At 40.7% G+C, this 20,811-nt stretch overlaps 1 protein-coding gene across 4 annotated transcripts in view; it reads right to left on the bottom strand.

The window, feature by feature from the left end:
- TTC28 (tetratricopeptide repeat domain 28) overlaps nt 1-20,811 on the bottom strand; it is a 630,964-nt gene that overhangs the window by 407,689 nt on the left and 202,464 nt on the right. Inside the window, exon 1 of one of the 4 annotated variants that reach the window (XM_078435592.2) lies at nt 16,653-17,543. The exons of the other annotated variants lie outside the window; for them this stretch is intronic. Coding sequence (XP_078291718.1) covers nt 16,653-16,679 — 27 coding nt within the window. The 5' untranslated portion in view covers nt 16,680-17,543. Of the gene's footprint in view, nt 1-16,652; nt 17,544-20,811 lie in introns of those variants that run through there. 4 annotated transcript variants of the gene reach the window in all.

Below are 20,811 nucleotides of genomic sequence, written 5' to 3'. Positions count from 1 at the left end.
CCTGTCTAGACTGTAAGCTTCTTGAGAATGGGGATCATATTATATCTGATTCTGTACTCCCAACATCTAACACTTCATAAATTATTAGTGTGCTTATACTTAGTAAATTAGTTGGTTCTCTCAAATTCAGTAATTACTAACTTACTTAGCAAACATTCATAAGATTAAACTGAACTATCCCAAAGTTTGAGATAATGGAGTTACCATTGAGCATTACTCATTTTTCCTCCTCATTATGAAATAAACAGCCAGCCTCTGGCACATAATGGGCCCTCAATAAGTGCATATTGAAGTAATTATTCAATCAATTAACCCTAGTTTGACGACAAGCTTAGGTCTTAGTAGAAAGGGCAGGACATTCCAAAATCAAAGAGCTCTTGAATCACTTGTGGCTTTGGCCACTCACTAGCTCCACCTGATCCTACCTAAAACCTGCTATACTATACTCAAGCATGGCTTCTGACTGCTGCTAAGTATTGTACCTGGCATCAGGGGAAAAAGAAATTTCAGCACCAATGCACCATTCTCAACTCACTGCAGCCAAAAGAAATTCATGTATAATGTGAAGAAACGGGTGCTAATTGAAAACTCAGAATTGTCTAAGCCACCCCAGCAGCTCTGAAGACTGAAATCACTTATTTTTGTAGACAGTCTATGCCTAACAATGAGTTAGTTTTCCATACTTAGCACCTTTGTCACCTATGGAGACATATGTCCATCATTTCTTTTTCAACATTCCAATTAATTATAGTCTAGTATAAATCCATTCTTCCCAATCCAATTTTCTGTCTTAACTACATACAAGTTACCTTTCCCAGATGGTATAATTAACTACTTAAAAATAAAAAAGTAGTCAGAATGTTGTCTTCATAAAAATGCCCAAAGACACAGCATTCCTTTTAAGTCATCATAATTACCCATCAGCCTAAAGGCCATCCACCTAAATTTTAAAATCTCCAGGGAATAACATGACAGGTGAATGCTCTAAGTTCTAGTTAAAGACTCTTTTCACTACCCAGACTATGGCTTCTTGGGGAGTTTATTCTCCTAGTAGAGACATACAGTTCTTTTGCAATTTGCTTAGGATGGACATGTAACTTCTCTCCAACAAGAGCTCTGGAATATGATTTTTTTTTAAGTGAAGACTGCATTTAACAGAAATTCAAACAGAAGCATGAACTAAAAGGGTAATTTCAGATGTAGTGAAAAGCTGTAATGTCCATTCAAAGTAATGAAGGCACACAGCATTAATCTCCTAAAAAGATTCAAATGCTATGAGAAGAGCAATTCTATTTCTTAGTAGGAACAAATTAAGATGATTTCCCTTACAGAAATTGCCATAATTACAAGTAATTATCTTGTACTCTCTAAATTTACCACTATAGCACATTCTGCAAATATCATTCCCTTCAAGTACTTTATTTGGAAATACAGGAGAGATTGTTGCTTTGTGAATTGTGCTACAGACCTCAAACTGATTGTTTAACAGTACTACATAGTATGTGTAGTAAAGAGATGACATTCTGAAGTTGGAAGGCCTTGGAATTCCAAATTTATGATATTCCTATCATCAGGTAACTAATACTACCCAAGAGAGTACAAACAAAATGAGAATGGCAAACATTCAAAGATAAACTTGAGTCAAATGTGGACTTACACAGAAACAATGAAGAGACTCATTCTGATATGCATAAGGCAATCATGAAAAACATATAAACAGCTGCTGTAGTATTTATAAAAATCCTTGCAGAGCCAAATAAAATCCCATCATTTGCAACCTACTCAGTTTTTCATTTTCCTTTAATAAGAAAGTGTGAGAAAAACCAGTTACTCATCAAGCATTAAGAGGAGAATAAGCATGGGAAAACCTAATTTCACCATCTTTGGGGCCAATTACTGTCCGGATTTCAGCTGGCATTTGAAGCTTATCCTCCAGCCAAAGTGGGATTCCTTACCATGTTGTAAAAACATGCTCAAAGCTTGCCTTTCCCTACGCTGTTCTCACTGCCTGGAATGGCCTTCCTCATCTCCGTCTGGTAAAAATCAGCCCACCAAGTCTAGTTGAAATGCCTCTCCACCACGTGGACTCTCTTGGTCTATGAATTCTTGTTGCAAACTCCAAACTCTTCCCTTTCTTCTACCAAGTCAGCTGTGACTTCTCCTTTTATGGACTCTTTCCAGTGATACTTAACATATGCCACCTCCCATTTCAGTTATTTGAGCACTGGCCTCATCCTCCCTTCTAGAGAAAATGTGTCTTCTTCATATTTGCATCCTCAACAGCTTTAGTAAATGTTCAGTAATTTGATCATTTAAAAGAAAATTGATTTTTAAAATTATTCCCATTTAAAAGGATGTATTGTTGGGATGTCTGGTGGCTTAGTTGGTTAAGCATCCGACTTCAGCTCAGGTCATGTTCTCATAGTTCCTGAGTTTGAGCCCCACATCGCAGGTCTCGAACTGTCAGTGTGGAGCCTGCTTGAGATTCTGTCTCTCTCCCTCTCTCTGCCTGCCCTTCCCCCATTTGTGCACATGGGCACTTTCTCTCTCTCTCTCTCTCTCTCTCAAAAATAAATAAACTCAAAATAAAAACTTATAAGAGCATGTTTCATGGAAACAGTCTCTAAAATGGCTACAGAATCCATTAAGAAATTATACACATTTTAAACTCTCAACAAATATCTGGTTCTATTTATCCAAAAACTGTACAATTTTATATTAGTGTTTAAAACTCACCCATGATGAGATTATAACCTCTGTGCCTATTAACTTCCCTGGTTTATTTGGTCAATATAAGTGCTAATTATACTTGCATATGTAGTAACACAGTCAGTGACCTATAGTTGAAGATCTTTCCTTTAACTGGTATCTCTTAAAGTTAGAATTTTTCTGTTTAAATTTTTAAGAGATAAACCTATACACTTTCTCCACATTTTTATCCTCATTTAATCAGCTTCTAAATGTCAGCAGAATAGCCTATAGATTTATAATTTAAATTTAAATTATATAAATTTATAAGTTAAAAATTGGCTTTAGAAATTTGACATTCTCATTCACTCTTAATCCAGTATGGTGCAATTCAAAGATACAGTATATATTCACTTTAAAAAATAAAAGAGAGTTCTGTTCAAATTAACACAGACGATTTACCCACAGTTACAATTATTTACTGAAAATACTGGTTTTCATAATAACCCAGTTCTTCTAAATTGTTTGTTTCGTGACCACTATAAATGGGATAGCATTTATATGGTTCATTAAAATTTCTCAAGAACCATAGCTATAATGAGAAATAATTAGAACAGAGACAAGGACATCCTGGTATGATTTACTTACCAGTGAGGTCTATTTCACATTTGTGTAAACCTACATAAACCATTTACTTTTCAGATAAGTTATTTCATCTTTATTGCTAATAGTCATGATTTTTTCTTCCCTGACTCTTGGTTCTTTTGCATCAACTACTTTGACCCAGAACTCATCCTCCCATATGAAGTATGTGAAGTTTGTTACCCACATCCTCTATTTCCACTCTCAACTGTTTTTCCTCTCTCCCCATATCACAGACCCCTTCTTAGAAGGTGGAGGATACTGATAAAGTATTCCCCAGACCGAGAAGGCACTTTAAGACCAAAAAACAGAGCAATATGTTTACACCCCATATGTTTACAAAGAGTTTTATTCAGGGTAACTTCCTGACAGGGGTATCTGGCAGATGGATGATCCAGGTTGTAGGCAACCATTCTCTGCCCCATCCTCCACCTCTATTCTCTGCCCTGTTTGGACCTCAAGCCACAGCTTTTATAAAGGTAGGGAGACAGTGGTGAGGTCCTGGGGTAGTTCTCCAAAGGGGCACCATCTGTGCACCAGAGGCTCACTACTAGTTATCTAAAGTGGATCCTTTAAGGTAGGATCTGAACAAGACTTCCTGCATTCTGGTCAAGGCACCCGTTACCCTCCAGGGGCCTGGAACACGTACCACAGAGGCAGGTCGTTGCATGGGCAGGGACAAGCTGCAGGGCCAGAGATGGAGTCAGTGTTTCTGCACTCCCACACCCCTGATTGCTGCTTCTCGGCTACTCGTGGTCCCCATCAAAGTAACCCCATCCTCCACCTCAAGTGAGGCCTCTCAGTGACTAAGGTCCTGATGGTTCATGAATGCCTCCCTACCAGCTATGATAAGAGGTTATACAGATTCCGTATCTGAATGTCTTGCTAAGTAACGGCAAAACTAAGAGCAAACAAATGCTACTATTTGTTTTCATATATTCATTTTACTATGGATTTTTAAAGGGTGAGCACAAAGGAATTTTAGGAAAATAAGTCACAGAAGATGTAGCTGAAAGCAAAGCAAATTTCTCGTGTCTTTTTTTAAAAACAAGCCCAACCCTAGGGAAGCCCAAATTCCTAGGGAAGTACAAGGAGTACAGCCCAGTGGATATGGCCTCCACTTGGAATACTCAGAGCTGGGGCCTGAAAAGCTATGTGATTCTAAAGGTGCCAGTTGGGGCACCTGGGGCACTCAGCCGGTTAGGCATCTGACTTCAGCTCAGGTCATGATCTTGTGGTTTGTGGCTTCGAGCCCTGCATCTGGCTCTGTGCTGGTGGCTCTGGGCTGACAGCTCAGGGCCTGGAGCCTGCTTCAGATTCTTCTCTCTCTGCCCCTCCCCTGTTTACACTCTGTCTCTCAAAAATGAATAAACATTTAAAAAAATTAAAAAAAAGAAAACAAAGGTGCCAGTTTACCCTACTGTTGGGACTCTGCTTCCTCATCTGGAACACGAAGCGCTCCTTAAGGTCCTTTCATTCCGAAAAATGTTTTAGTCTCAGTATCATAAATACTGTCTAGCCTAGGCTAAAACCAAAAATGTTGTTTAAAATAAGTAATACTTGTGTCAATAAAAAAATAATGTTTTAGTTAATTAATGTGTAACTAATTACTATTTAAATAAATCCCACATCCTTTGGTCATTTCTTCTCAAAGGCAATCACATACATTCCCTAGGATATGCAATTCTCCCCTTCACATAAACTACTGCTGTTGGTTCCTTCTGTGTATATATATGAACAAGTTATTTTTAAAAATGCCAAGCCAGACACACCAAAGCAAAGACAAAGAAAAGAAAAACGACAGTGGTATTTATCAAATCAATTCAAATGTTTTCATTTTTAAACCCTGTGATCATGCCTCCTCATATATATCTAACTCTTGGTAATCAACAGCATAATAAATATCTCACTTATCAAAAGGTCACTTATTTAACCACCTCAACAACCTAAAACCTAGCCTAAAACCAGAAAGTATTAAAAAAGCAAAAAACAAAAAACCTCTATGCTGTCAAAATAGAAAGCCACAGTTCACACTCTAAAGTTCACATACTTGTAAGAGAAACCCTCGTTCTGAGTACTTACTTTCGTCTTAATCACAAGCTAAGACTCAGTTAGCTGGGTTTCCTACCCACCACAGACAGGAAACAGATACACACAACAAACCGCAGGAGGTAGGCACATGACAGCAGCATTACTGTGGGCAACATGGAGAGAAAGAAAAAAACTCTACAAAGAAGACATAAAAGTATTTTTAAAGAATCAAGGAACAATCTAGGGTCATTCGGTATAGGAACAAATAACTCTACATTCCTTAAAAACTCCTATAGTATTGCTATACTATAGCAAAGTAGGATAACTCATGTTTGTGATAATATCCTAAGCAATCAGAAGTTTATAATTTTTTTAAGTTTATTTATTTATTTTGAGAGAGAGAGAGAGAGAGAGAGAGAGAGAGAGAGAGAGAGAGTGTATGCCCAAGTGGGGGAGGAACAGAGAGAGAGCAAGAGAGAGAGGATCCCAAGTAGGCTCCACACTGTCAGCACAGAGCCCGATGTGGGGCCCGAACCCACAAACCATGAGATAATGACCCAAGCTGAAATCAAGAGTCAGATGCTTGACTGAATGAACCACCCAGGTGCCCCATCAAAAGACCTCTCTGACCTCAGCCGTAGCAATCTCTTACTCGGCACATCCCCAAAGGCAAGGGAATTAAAAGCAAAAGTGAATTACTGGGACCTTATGAAGATAAAAAGCTTCTGCACAGCAAAGGAAACAACCAACAAAACTAAAAGGCAACCAACAGAATGGGAAAAGATATTTGCAAATGACACAACGGACAAAGGGCTAGTATCCAAAATCTATAAAGAGCTCATCAAACTCCACACCCGAAAAACAAATAACCCAGTGAAGAAATGGGCAGAAAACATGAATAGACACTTCTCTAAAGAAGACATCCGGATGGCCAACAGGCACGTGAAAAGATGTTCAACGTCGCTCCTTATCAGGGAAATACAAATCAAAACCACACTCAGATACCACCTCACGCCAGTCAGAGTGGCCAAAATGAAGAAATCAGGAGACTATAGATGCTGGAGAGGATGTGGAGAAACAGGAACCCTCTTGCACTGTTGGTGGGAATGCAAATTGGTGCAGCCGCTCTGGAAAGCAGTGTGGAGGTTCCTCAGAAAATTAAAAATAGACCTACCCTATGACCCAGCAATAGCACTGCTAGGAATTTACCCAAGGGATACAGGAGTACTGATGCATAGGGGCACCTGTACCCCAATGTTTATAGCGGCACTCTCAACAATAGCCAAATTATGGAAAGAGCCTAAATGTCCATCAACTGATGAATGGATAAAGAAATTGTGGTTTATATACACAATGGAATACTACGTGGCAATGAGAAAAAATGAAATATGGCCTTTTGTAGCAACATGGATGGAACTGGAGAGTGTGATGCTAAGTGAAATAAGCCATACAGAGAAAGACAGATACCATATGGTTTCACTCTTATGTGGATCCTGAGAAACATAACAGAAACCCATGGGGGAGGGGAAGGAAAAAAAAAAAAAAAAAAGAGGTTAGAGTGGGAGAGAGCCAAAGCATAAGAGACTGTTAAAAACTGAGAACAAACTGAGGGTTGATGGGGGGTGGGAGGGAGGGCAGGGTGGGTGATGGGTACTGAGGAGGGCACCTTTTGGGATGAGCACTGGGTGTTGTATGGAAACCAATTTGACAGTAAATTTCATATATTAAAAAAAAAAAAAAAAAAGAAGTTTGATTCACGTTTAGTACCTTCTCTTTAAGAAGGCAGGAAATGTGTAATACATTTTAGAAAATTTCACATCAAAAAAAATGTTTGAAATTTAACAAGGGTTGGCAGTTGATGAATTAAGTTTGAATTAACAAGAAATTCACAAGAACACCATGGATAAATTAAATATTAGTGTAGTGATTTTCCAAAGAAACCATAGTGACTTTGAAATTAATTCATAATTAATCCCCCAAACACATTTTAGTCTTAATTTCAATATTTATCACCACCATCCCTAACCCCCCAAATATTAATTAAACCATAATAAATTTCTATTTTTGTAGGTAAAAGATGGTCAAACATCAACAATTTCACAGTTCAACCTAAAATCTTTTCCAAAATTATTAATAATAAAACAAAGTGGTTTGCATTTTATCTTTTCTATCTCAAGCCTACCCTCTATCAGAAAAAGCTAATTATTAAGTAATAAAGACCCAAAATCCAACCAAAATGAAAATGAGTCCACAGTCACCCCCTATGACATTTTCTTTCTACTCCTCAAAAACAACAATCTTATTTATGCCTGAAAATCTCAACTCCACAAACACACACAGCTCCAAAAATATCCGATAGGTCTGGGCTTAAGCACTATAGTTTTTCATAGACACCACAGTTGAACATAATACTGAAATGTGTGCATGCATACCTGTTATGTTCATTTATAAATATTTAAAAAATAAAATATGCTTCACAACTAATTGTCAGAGCAGTTAAGTATGATCCAAATAAATATAATGAACACTTAAGGGTGTGTGTTTGTATGTGTGTGTGTGTGTGTGTGTGTGTGTGTTTTAATGTTTATTTATTTTAAGAGACAGAGAGAGAGAGAGCATGAGGAGAGGAGGGTCGGGGGGGGGGGGGGGGGTTGGGCAGAGAGAATCCCAAGCAGGCTCCATACTGTCAGTGCAGAGCCCAACGTGGGGCTCAATCCCATAAACCGTGAGATCATGACCTGAGTTGAAATCAAGAGTCAGACGCACAACCAACTGAGCCACCCAGGCGCCCCATGGACACTCAAGGTTTTTAGTTATATAAAGTAAGTTGGGATTCAGTCTGCTTTCAGATTCAAAATATTGTATTTTGATTTTCCTCAAAACAAGGAACACCTATATTGGACAAACTAGAATAAGGAATAATTTATCAATGGGGGGAAAAAAGCTATTTCTAATCTTGCCAGTGTTGTTATGCCAATATAGGATATAACAAAGTTATCCTAGGATGTGCAAAAAAGTTTCCTTATGAGTTTCTTCCTTCCCTGTGCCCAGCTAGCATCTTTCTAGGTTCAAGTCTACACGTACTGCATTTTGGGAGAGTATGTGTCCAAACACAAGGAGTTCCCACAATGACCTCCTGGCTCCCATCTCCACGTTGACCCTATTCCAAATGTCAACTGCTCTCTAACTCAGAATTGCCTCCATATGTGTGCCTCTACAAGTATGAATCCCCTGACATGATATAAATACAAAATATTATCTCCCACAAATTAAATAATGCTAGCAATATGGGTGCATTCAAGAATGGACAGTTGCTTACATAATCAGACAGAACCCTGAGAAATTTCAGTCCTTTAAGAATCCAAACTGAGGGACATCTACCAGCAAAAGCTTATGTGCAGCTTTGATAACTGTCATCAAGCTTATTTCATGTATCTTTTCTAAAAATGCTAAATTTATTACACAGAAGGTATAAGCCAAATGACACAATTTTGTTTTTTTCTTAAAATATATGCTAAAAGCATAGAATACTCAAAATCACAAAGACAGAATACCCTAACACAATAAATAACAAAGGGCTCAATCATATGAGAATACTCCTCTTAGCTACAAAAACCTAAAAGGCGGGTTGGGGGACTGCGGGGGGCGGAGAGACAACAAAAAAGTTCAGGACAAAAGATTCACATAAATCCTGAAAATGTCTGTTAAATGATGTAATTTTTATAGCTTTCCATAAAACTACATGGTTTTAACACATCAATAAAAGCAAACTCCTAAAGCAGAGACATACATTGTTATTAATGATTCAATGAATTCACCGTGGAAGCTAAAGCTGGCGGGGCCAGCCAGGACTTCAGGTTTTCTCTTGCTCCCGCTGTGTTTTGCGCAGTGTGTCATCACTGTAACTGACTAGCAAAGTGAAGGTGGCTGCTGGCGCCTTTTTGAGGTTGGGCCAATTAAACTCTGTAGCCTCTCACACTGGCAATGTTTACTGGCTAGCTCCTGAACACTAAAGGTGCCAAATCAGATTTTCTCCTCACTGACTTCCTTCACTTCTTATCAAGTCTATCCACCGTTCCCAGCTTCGCGAATGTTCCCGGAAGTAGCTTTCTATAGATGACCATTCCTTACCAATCTTACAGAATCAAAAATATTTAAGGCTAAAGGGAACAAAGATTTACTCTGGGGGTTTACAACCACGGTGTTGCTGTACTGATGTCAGGTGATGTGTCACAAATAACTGTTAACTTTCTCTCCCCTTTTTTTCAATTGGGGCGAAATGTATATAATACAAAATTAACCATTTTAAAGAGGTTTTTTTTTTATTTTAGAGAGAGACAAAGACAGAGACAGAGACAGAGCATGAGCATGAGCAGGGGAGAGTGGCAGAGGGAGAGAGAGAGAGAATCTCAAACAGGTTCCATGCTCAGTGTTGAGCCTGATGCAGGGCTCTATCCCACAACCCTGGAATCATGACCTGAGCTGAAATCAAGAGTTAGACTGTCAAATAAACACTAAAAAAAAAAGGTGGTGGGGGGGGCCTGGGTGGCTCAGTCGGTTAAGCACCTGACTTCGGCTCAGGTCATGATCTCAGGTTCATGAGTTCGAGCCGTGTTGGGCTCTGTGCTGACAGCTCAGAGCCTGGAGCCTGCTTCAGATTCTGTGTCTCCCTCTGTCTCTGCCCCTCCCCTACTCATGCTCACTCATTCTCCCTCTCTCTCTCTCTCTCTCTCTCGAAATAAATGAACATTAAAAAAAAAGAGTCAGATGCTCAACCAACTGAGCCACCCAGGCACCCCACAAAATTAGCCATTTTAAAGGGTACAATGCAGTTGCACACAGTACATTCACAATATTGTGCAGCCACTACCTCATAACTGTGACTTTCTTTTTCTTTTTCTTTTAATGTTTATTTATTTTGAGAGAGAGAATGAGTGGGGGAGGGGCAGAAAGAAAGAGGGAGAGAGACAATCCCAAGGAGGCTCCATGCTGTCAGTGCAGAGGCCGCTGCAGGGCTCCATCTCACAAAACATGAGATCAGGACCTGAGCAGAAATCAAGAGTCAGACGCTTACTTAACCAACTGAGCCACCCAGGCACCCCTGTGACTTCATTTTTAATGGGTGCATAGTTAAGATCACCCCTTCAATGAATCACCCTCCCTCAGAGTCAATATGGTCTTCTAAGAGGGTGAGAAATGGGCAGATATAAACTTGCATGTTAGGCATCTTCAATAACTGGCAAAGTCAACCAACTGGTTGAAGATCACTGACCACCTCGTTCGATAGATGCATTACATTTTTTCAAACATTCACTCATTCAGTTATGACCCTGTAACATTCCACTGGTAGAGACGGACACACTGACAGCTACAGTGCAGGGCTATGACTGTAGCCCATACAAGTACAGTCAAAGGAGAGTGTTGCCAGCTATGCCCAGCAATGACAGAAGAATTCACGAAGGAGAAGAAGACTGAGTTAGCTCTCAGAGTCATGACCAGTGACGAAAGGAAGGTAAATTAAGGAGAGTACTACAAGGAGAAGAGATTGGAGGCAAAGAAGGAGTAAACGCAAATGCACGGCAGCCATGCCCTGATGAGCCACGGCCAGCTGCATTGTAGGATACAGTCACACCAACAGGCAAAAATGCAGTAAGCACATTTTAGGTGCGAGGCGCTCCTCGTACGCATTTTACATCATATCCTCATAGTCATACTAGGAGCTAAGTGCCATTCGCCTTCAGTGGATGAGACATCTGAGGTCTAGAGAGGTTAAGGAATGGCTACACAGCTACAAAGCGGCTGAGCGAGGCAGTCAATTCAAAGCCACGCCGTCTAGCTGCAGAGCCCATCCTCTTCATCTCTATACAGTCCACACTACAATTTCCTTTCTTCTTCTTCTTCTTCTTCTTCTTCTTCTTCTTCTTCTTCTTCTTCTTCTTCTTCTAATAAAATTAGTCACTTAAGGCACAATCTTTCATGATGGAAACTAGTCGACCACAGCACACTGAAGGTCAACAAACGACTGACAGGAACAGTGAGGGGGCACCACTAAGGATCCCTGGCGGCCTCTGAACCAGTGAGCACACAAGTGGCAAGCCATACTGGAAGATCAGCAAAACTTGATTTGTTTCTTATTCTTTTAAATTAAAAAAAACCATAAAAACAGAAGTTTTCGTATTTTCCTCATAACCCAGTTATTTTCCTCCACATCCCCTAACCCAAGGTGTGTTTACCCACTTGGAAGACCTCTACTAAACAATGGAGAGACACAGCAGGGTTTTAAGGAGGTGAATAATGTGCACATGTGTGGGGGCTAACAATAACTCTAAGAGGAGTAAGAAGGAAAAACCAGAGGCAAAAAAAAGAGACCAGGAAAAGAAAAATCATTAGGATGCCATTTGCAAGACATCCAGCAAGTGATAATGAGGTGCTAACCTATAACAGTGGGGGGTCACATGTGAAAGATTAAATGACATGCCCAAGGACACAAGTCATGGGAAGTGCCAGAACAAAAACCTCGGTCTCTAGGTTGCACTGACCTGGGAATGGTGTATACAATGGATTTGCAGAAAGACCTTTATCATGAGATTTGTGAGACTTCTCTTTACACGTACTTTTGTCCACAATGTTTGATTATTTTTAAGTCTAATTTCATACTGTTACATTAAAGGGGGGGGGGGGGGCACCTGGGTGGCTCAGTCGATTAAGCGTCTGCCTTTGGCTCAGGCCAGGATCTCACAGCTCCTGAGTTCGAGCCCGGCATCGGGCTCCGTGCTAACAGCTCGGAGCCTGGAGCCTGCTTCGGATTCTGTGTCTCCCTCTCTCTCTGCCCCTCCCTCGTTCATGCATTGCCTCATTCTCTCTCTTTCTGTCTCTAATATAAATAAACATTAAAAAGAATTTTTTTTTAATATGAGACTTTTCACTTTCAAATCCAGAAACAAAATACTTTATCATAGAGAAAGTACAGGGATTTGAAATACACCCTTCTGTAAAAGGAATAAGCTATTCCAAGACACAGATTTACAGGATGGAATCCTTACAAGTGAGCTTCCAAACAAGCTTTTTAAATGAAGTGCTATGAGAGAAGTCATTTAAGAAGCCAGATTCACATTGTATTAATGTGACAAGTATAACAAGATAAATACATCATATGATTCTCAAATGACATAATTAATGTCACTTATGTGACATATTCCTATTAATGATCTTTTATTATGTGTGAACAGTAAAATAACATTAGACAAGCAATGAAAAAATCCAATCAGCAGCAGCTTTCCTGCAGGTTTTGACTGCAGTCTTATTTACACAGTGTTATCTGATACTAATCCTTGGATTTTAAAGAGCAGGGATCACTTCAGAATTGTAAACAAACATGTTTCTATGCAATGAGCATTTTAATTACTATCATTTCTGCAAGTACAAGATAAAAATAATGTGTGGTACGATAGCCTCACAGGGGAAAGTATATTTTGCCAGGCCAATAAGGTTACATTAATAAAAGGATCATGACACTGAATCAGGAGTCTGGTCCATGGCTCCTGGTAGTATGTCATTTTAACAATGAATGCCATGGATATTCTGTGGGAAGTGTGGCTGTCCCCTCCCTTCCTAACGTTCTCTACAAAAGACCAGAATCAAGTGTCAAAATATTCTGGTGCTCTTTAATAATCCACTACAGTCTAGTATCTATGAATCAATTGAAATATTTTATATCTTTTCTTACATGTAAACTTACTACTACCTCTTAGAATAAGAAAGTCTAAAGATGCAAGTTTTACAAAGTAATAGTTCTTTTTTACTTTTACATCAATATTTATTGAGCAACTATATTATCCTTGACACCAAAAAAAGAGGTATGAGATATGGTTCCCAAACTCAAGGAATTTGAAGTGTAATTGAGAGGCTGGATACGAAAAGAGATTTTTTTAAAAAGATTGCTATCTCATGGTTTCATGAGTTCGAGCCCCAAGATGGATTCTGTACTGGCATCACGGAAACTGCTTCAGATTCTCTCTCTCCCCTCTCTCTCTTTCTGCTCCTTCCTCACTCATGCTGTCTCTGTCTCTCTCAAAATAAATAAATAAACTTTAAAAATTTAATTAAAAAAAAAGATTGGTATCAATAAAAGACAGCCTAGAAGAGCATAGATTCTAAATGCTCCAAGAATTCAGAGGTAGATAAAATCACTGTGTCTCTTCAAGAAGGAGAGGGAAGAAGAGCATCTTGGTGCCAGTATCCAGAAATGAGGGAGGAGAGCTATGGCTAACCTTCTTATATACTGAGATCACCTCAGCAATCAGCCTTTATCTTTCCTGGATAAACTCCCAAGTACAGTGGTGAAGAACACACATCTTGAAGTAAACAGGGCTGGTCCAATCCTGCCATGCTATGTGACTCTGGCTAAGTCATTGCATCTCTCTAAACCTGTTTCCTTCTCTGTAAAATGCAACATAGAACACCTGCCACCTCACTGAAAAAGAATTAAATGAATGGATATGAGAACAAGTAGAGATGCCTACTGGCATGAAAAAAATGGCAGCATGATATTAAATGTCATTCTTACCATGATGCAATCACAGTTGCACAGAATCTTACTTTTTAGGGAGAATTACAGGGCTCTTGGTAGGAGGTCCCCTATGCTCTGGAAGACTGGGTCCTAAGTTCCTCACTGGTTGTGAGGGTGAAACGTGATTAATCACATTTTGGTGGTTTCTTTGTGAAAAGTTTAGGAGACCCTAAATGAATATTGGAGCACACATCTTGAATTTTAGTATTCAGTTTAACTCAGCAAGTAAAGAAAGAGGACTAAGGAGCTCCCCTCCATCAGGTATCCCAGCTGTATTCTCAGAGACAAAGCAGCCTAGAAGCTATGGTCATTCTCTTAGAGTTATCCCAGAATTGATAAAAGCCAGGACTGGTAGCTGACAGGACACCAGGACAGCAAGTTACCAACCAATCCTAGTCATAAAGCCCAGCTATAGACAAATGCCATTTGGGGCAGCCAGCATTCTATAGATGATCTTCCCAGCTTTGTTAAAATCACATCAATGCAGTATCACTTTTCATCTGTAGCGTAAAGGATTTTTATGAAACAGTTTGGCAAAACACATGGCATGTGACTATTCTACTACAAATGTGTTAGCAGACCCAGCCAGAAACCATGGCAATGATCTGATCATGAGAGTATTCTTGAAAGAATAAGAAAATAAACCTAATTTTTATAAAGACTTACTGTTGCCCTACCGGTTTTGAATACTGAGTATTGTCCAAAGAAGCTTCCATTTCCAATGTAGAAACATCAAGAATTGTTCTCAAGCCACCACCAAAAAATCACACAGTATTTGATGGCTCAGCTTATTTTTTAATCTTCTATGAACTCTGCAGAATTATATCTGGATCTTTATAACATGATGGTTTGGGATTATGAATACAGTGGATAAACACAACCTTCTGTTATAGCCATTTAAGCATCATAGAGTGAGTAAATACTGCAGAGTGAATCCTAACACTTGAAACAGAATCTTCCAGAGTCCAGAAATCCACCTGACTGCCAAGAATAATACTTCCGTGGTTCAAGCAATACCAGTACCCAGAGGGGTTTCCACAGACATAACTGCATGAGTTACTGCATATTGGGTAAAATAGAAAAAACAGACATTTATGAATGTATAGTTTGCAGACGTCTTAAAAGTACTCATAAATATGCAATTTACAAATATAGAAGAAATGGGGGAGCACTTTCGGAATACACAGTGTCTGTTTAAATTGCTTAATTATATGGTTTCTTCTATGGTTTTCCTCAACCTGACTCTGAATTTGATTGGGGATTAGAAGGAGGTGATAACGTGGATCTCTTTTAACTAAAGTAAATGAAACCAATCTCACTGAAAGAAGCTCTACGAGAGAACTAATATATGAGAGATTCTGACTTCAGGAGGAGGTAGAAATGACTTAGTGTCAGAGATCAAAATTGCATTAATTACATATCAAAGAAAACCTTTCAATTTACCAGGCTATACTAAAGCATGGTTTGTTACATTCTCTAGCAATATAGCAAACGCACAATATCAGAGAATCATCTCCCACATGATTTCTATCTCAACTCTGGTATAAAACACGGTATCGCACATCATGCCACAAAGAAGGAGTCAGTTTGGCTAGTTCAAGTAAAACACCATCCAGCTGCTAACCGAGACAGGTCAAGGCTGGGGAGGGGCACAGCACATTCAGTTCGCTGTGCTTTCCTTTAGAAGAATGTCAATAAAAACCATGGCCAAACGAGGTATTTGGGGGGGAGGTCCTGCTATGCAGTGAACCACTGGGTTCACCTAACAGCGCCAGTCAGACAAGTTAGCAAAAGGGAACCCTAGCCAAACCTACAGCCGCCAACAACTTAAAGAAAGCTGTCTTTCTCCCTGAGCGTCCTGGGGTAGGGACCAGTCCCACATTTAGAAACGTTATTTCTGGGACCAATAGCAATTTATTTTGATAGAACCACTGGATTTTTTTTTTCTTGAGTTCTCAACAAAGGAGCCATATTAGGAAATAATCTCGCAAAAAGCAAAGTGCCCCCTCCCCCTCTTCCCCACGATCGATGCACACACGCCCGTGCACGCTGACACGCACAGACACCCGTGCACAATGGCCGGCGCGCGCACTCGCGCGGGCCCACGCGGCAGCCCGGGAGCCCCGCAGGCAGAAGGCCCGGGCCGGCCCCAGGCGCCGGGGCAGGAGGCCCCGCGGCCGGGCTGCCCGGGAACCAGCTGCTGGGCGGTTGTGCTGGGGATGTTCGCCCCCCAGCGGGGCCCTTGGGAAGCAGCTGCCAGAGGCTCGCAACCTATTAACCCCTTGGGGAAGTAGGTGCTGCAACACCCACCTGCAGGGACGCTGGAATGTATGGGGTGGGGGGAGGGTGCGGCCCCAAATGGCACCCCCAGAGACAGGGCGCCACCGAGTCCTTGGACTCTGGCAGCTCTTGGCTGGGTCCTCGCAAAGGTAATCGTGTCGCTGGCTTCACGGGGCTTCTAAAGCAACCGGGTGTTTCTGAGCTGTCACCCCTGAGACTCCAGGCACACCAAGAAGGAAAAACTTAAGAGGGCAGTGGACGCAGGCTAGACTTAGTAACTCGTCCCTGGGGGACTGGCGCCGAGTCCCTAAAGGGACTGAAATGCTTGGACCGGCCAGCCCAGCAAACTACAGAAGGGATGGAGGGACCCGAGGGCAACCGCCCCCAGTCACCCTTCCCTGGGTCGGGCATCAGGGCCCCGTCCCCGCTCCAGGACACTTACCTTCTTCCGGGGCTGCCATTTCATCATATTTGTACAGCCGATACGTGGAACATCAAGATGCTGGCTGGGGGCTGGGGGCAGATGCAGGGCAGCCGCGACTGCAAGTCATGCTGCCTCCCTCCCACCCCCTAATTCTTCCCCATATTCACTGCGAAGGGAAAAAGCCCAGGAGAGTCCAGTCTTTTCGCCTTCAGTTCAATGAAAAGTATCCCCACACCACGAACACACTTCCCACCGGGCTAGGAAGTCCCAGCAGCAACCAGCGTACTCCTGCCAGAGCGGGGCATTTTCCACCCCCCCCCCCCCAGCCAAGCGCCTGCAAAAGGAGCCTGCGGCAGGGGGTCTCCAAGCCGGCTGCAGAGACCCTCCCTCAGAGAACAGACTCAGGACGAGAGCTGCTGCAGAAACGGAGCCGGGCTCCTGCCATCCAAACCCCTTTTGGCGAATTCTCCTCTTCTCAAAAAAAAAGATTAGACAAGCAATCAAACCCTCACGCGCAGCCTGGAGCAACTCCCAAAATTCTGGGTGTATTTCTCGTTTGTAAAATTTAGCAAAGAAAATTCCAAAGATCTGTAATCAGAGCTTCTTTACGCTGCTTTTTCTTCCTTCTTGGCTAACTTGGGGAAAGGATCTGCCTTTCCCGAAATGCCTACCTTCCCTGAACACTGTAAATAGGAAAACTTGGTTTGTGTGTTTAGATTTTTTTTTTTTAATTCCCAAGAACCTTAGTGGGGAAAGGCTGGAAGGAAATCCTGCAAGAACCCAACTCCACAGCTCAGTCTGCACTAATGACTTCCTTCCCTTCAGTGTGAGCACAGCCTGCCCAGCTCCAGCCACACAGAGCAAACGGTTTCTGGGTCTTAGTGCCACGACATCTGCTCCAAAGCAAAAAGTAAGCATACAGTTTGAGAGGCACCCAGCAGCTCCCAAGGAATCAGAGCCAGAAGAGACCTACAAAATCAGGAAACCATTTCAAAAGATGTATTTCAATTTGTGAGTTACATCAAGAGAAAACAAAAAAGGAATAGAAAAGGACTCTAGTCCAAAAAGCTACAAAATCTCAATGTGTGATCTGAAGAAAAAAGATTTCAGGTATGTTAAAAAATAAAAAAAATTAATCAAGAAAAAACTCTGCTTCTCTAAATCTAGCACTGATTTCATTCATCTTCTGTAAAATGATTCCATCCTATTTAAGGAGATACATCTCCAAACGCAAGATACTATGTAATTCCACTATTATTTGTCATCCAACATGTCTATCAAGTCCTATCCCACCATGAGGCTATTCTGATAGATGGGAATATAATGGCTGGTGTAAGCTTCTAGAATACTAATGTACATAATAACAGTAACTGATGTACTAGGAGTCCAAGTTCCAGCAACGTTTAACTTATTAGTCTCCGAGTTCTATATGCATTGGCAGGATTGGCTGATGTAGGTGATTCTATGCAGATTGGACACTAACCATATCTGATTATAAATGTTACTAAAATACACAAAACAGTTACCAGAAACAGGTTACTTTTGAGATCTTTTCTAAGCCTAAGAGTCTGAAATTCAATAGTGAAAGCATTACCTTTTTTATAATAATAATATTAACAATTACAGCTGAATGAATAGGTATTGTATCTTAAACCACTACTCCGTGCCAGGATCTATGCCTACATTCATTACCTGAAGCCCTGCAGGGAAGGTCTTATCGTTCCATTTTCCAAATGAGGACACTGAGATTCAGAGGGGTCACGTGCTCAACCAAGACCACAACGCACGGAAGGTGGTTTGGCTGGTATTCAGACCCACAATAATGTGATTCCAGGGCCCATGAGCTATTGACAATGTGCATCACAGCTACCTCTCATCTCAGCAGAACTATATTAAGTGCCTATGACCTAAGCACCTATTATTTGCCAGCCCTTGTTCCAGGCACTAGAAATATGAGTAGGAGGCTGTCCCTGCTCTTGAAACTACATACAGTAGTCAGCAGTCAAATAATACCAGCAAATAACACCAATACTCTGTATATGTTCTGACATACCCAAATCATTCCACACAGCTTAATGTGGTTATCCTGCTAGCATGCAAAGGTCAGTAAATTGCAAACCAAATTCATCTATCTACCCCAAAATCAGTTTCTCTTCCTAGCTTTCCTTCATCTGTCCATAGCACTGTTATCATCCCAGGATAACAAAACCTTGACATCATTCCTTATATTTAACCACCAAGTCTTTTCCCTTCTTTCTTAGACATCACTTTCAAACTCCTATTGCTGATCTCTGAAGCAAGAGCCTCACCAAACAAACATACACTAGGTACAAACATACACTAGATACAAAGCAAAATTTAGGACAGAAAGGTGTAACGACGAGTCCCTATGCTAGAGGAAGTTACAAAGAAGTTAGGACAAAACAGAGGACACATAAGAAGACAACCAGGCATTGCCTTAGTCGGTTAAACAACAAAGGACATGGTCAGCAGTTGTGCCAGGAGTTAGAGGCAGAAATCACTGTCAACAGGGATGGTCAAGGAAGGTTTCACAAAGGAATGTGAAGTAAACATTCAGAGGAGATACAACTCATTCTAGAGCCAAAGCCAAGGTGCTTACCGTGGTCAGTAATTGATCTTCAGGATCTGGACCCTTCTACCTTTCAGAACTCATCTCTTACCGCTCTCCTGCTCTATTGACCACCTCACTGTCCCAAGGGCGCACCCTTGGGACATATACTTGTTGCACCCTCTGTCTGAATCACTCTTCCTCCAGATAGCCTCTTGTTTCTCTCCCTTGGTTCCTTCAGGACTTTGTTCAAATTACCATATTAGAAAGGCTGTCTCTCACCATTCCTTCCAAAATAATAGCACCATGGCCCACACGCCACTACGTTCTATCTTCCTTATTCTGCTACAATTTACTTCATAGCCCTTATGACATATATTTTATTTGTTTGCTTAATGTCTTATTCATCTCACAAGAACATAAATTCCAAGGGAGCGGGGACTATGCTCTGCTATAATACCAACACCCAGTGAAAAATACCTGACACAATAAGCGATCATTAAATATTTGTTGAATGAAAGAAAGAGAAAAGGAGAAGAGTATGAACAAAAGAGACAAGCATATATAAGATGTATTCAAGATACACAATACTGACCTGCCTAAAATATAAGGCTTAAGTATGAGAACGTTAGAAGCAGAGTCTTTGTCTTGTTCAGTTTTTGTAGTCTTCTGTGCCCCAAGTTGTACCTGGCACAGCAGAAGTGCTCAATATTTAATGGAAAAAAGAACGAGTGGGGACGGGTGGGTGTGGGGGTAGGTGTTAAACGGTGAATGAGTGAAAGTCAGTTCCGTTCTATACAAAGTAAAAGGTACTTTGGTAAGGTATTCTGCAACCAAATGGTAGGGGATGTTGTAAGGCAGAGAAATTTGGACTTTATCCTATAGAATGCACTGAAGGTGTTCACAGTAGGAAAAGGGCATTAATTGAAGCAGCACTCTTTTATTTTTACATTTTTAGTACATATATTTAAATTGTCTACAGGACATTGCTATTAATTTCCCAGTCACCTAGTTCTACTTTTTTTAATTCCAGTATAGTTAGCACACAGTGTCCCATTAGCTTCAGGCGCACAATACAGTGATTCAACACTTCCATACATCACCCAGTGCTCATCACAACAAGGGCACTCCCTAACCATCACCTATTTTCCCCCATCCGCCTCCCCTCTGGTAACCATCAGTTTGTTCTCTACAATTAAGTCTCTTTTTATTTCCCCTTTGTTCATTTGTTTTGTTTCTTAAATTCCACAGATGAGTGAAATCATATTGCATTTGTCTTTCTCTGACTAACTCATTTTGGTTAGCATTATACTCTCTAGCTCCATCCACATCATTGCAAATGGCAAGATTTCATTCTTTTTATGACTGAATAATATTCCATTATGGTATGTATACCACATCTCCTTTATCCATTCATCTATCCATGGACACTTTGCTTCCATAATTTGGCGATTGCACATAATGCTGCTGTCAACATAGGGGTGCATGTATCCCTTTGAATTAGTGCTTTTGTATTTTTTGGGTAAAGCAGCATTTTTAAGCAATGTAATATAGAACAAAATATTAAACCAAAATATTAATTATAAGGCTGTTTTTTATATAAACCTT

This window comes from Panthera onca, chromosome D3 (genome assembly GCF_046562875.1).
Source record: "Panthera onca isolate mPanOnc1 chromosome D3, mPanOnc1 haplotype 2, whole genome shotgun sequence".
NCBI classification, from domain to species: Eukaryota; Metazoa; Chordata; class Mammalia; order Carnivora; family Felidae; genus Panthera; species Panthera onca.
Note: the sequence above shows the minus strand (reverse complement) of the source record. Positions and strands in the feature narration are given on the sequence as shown.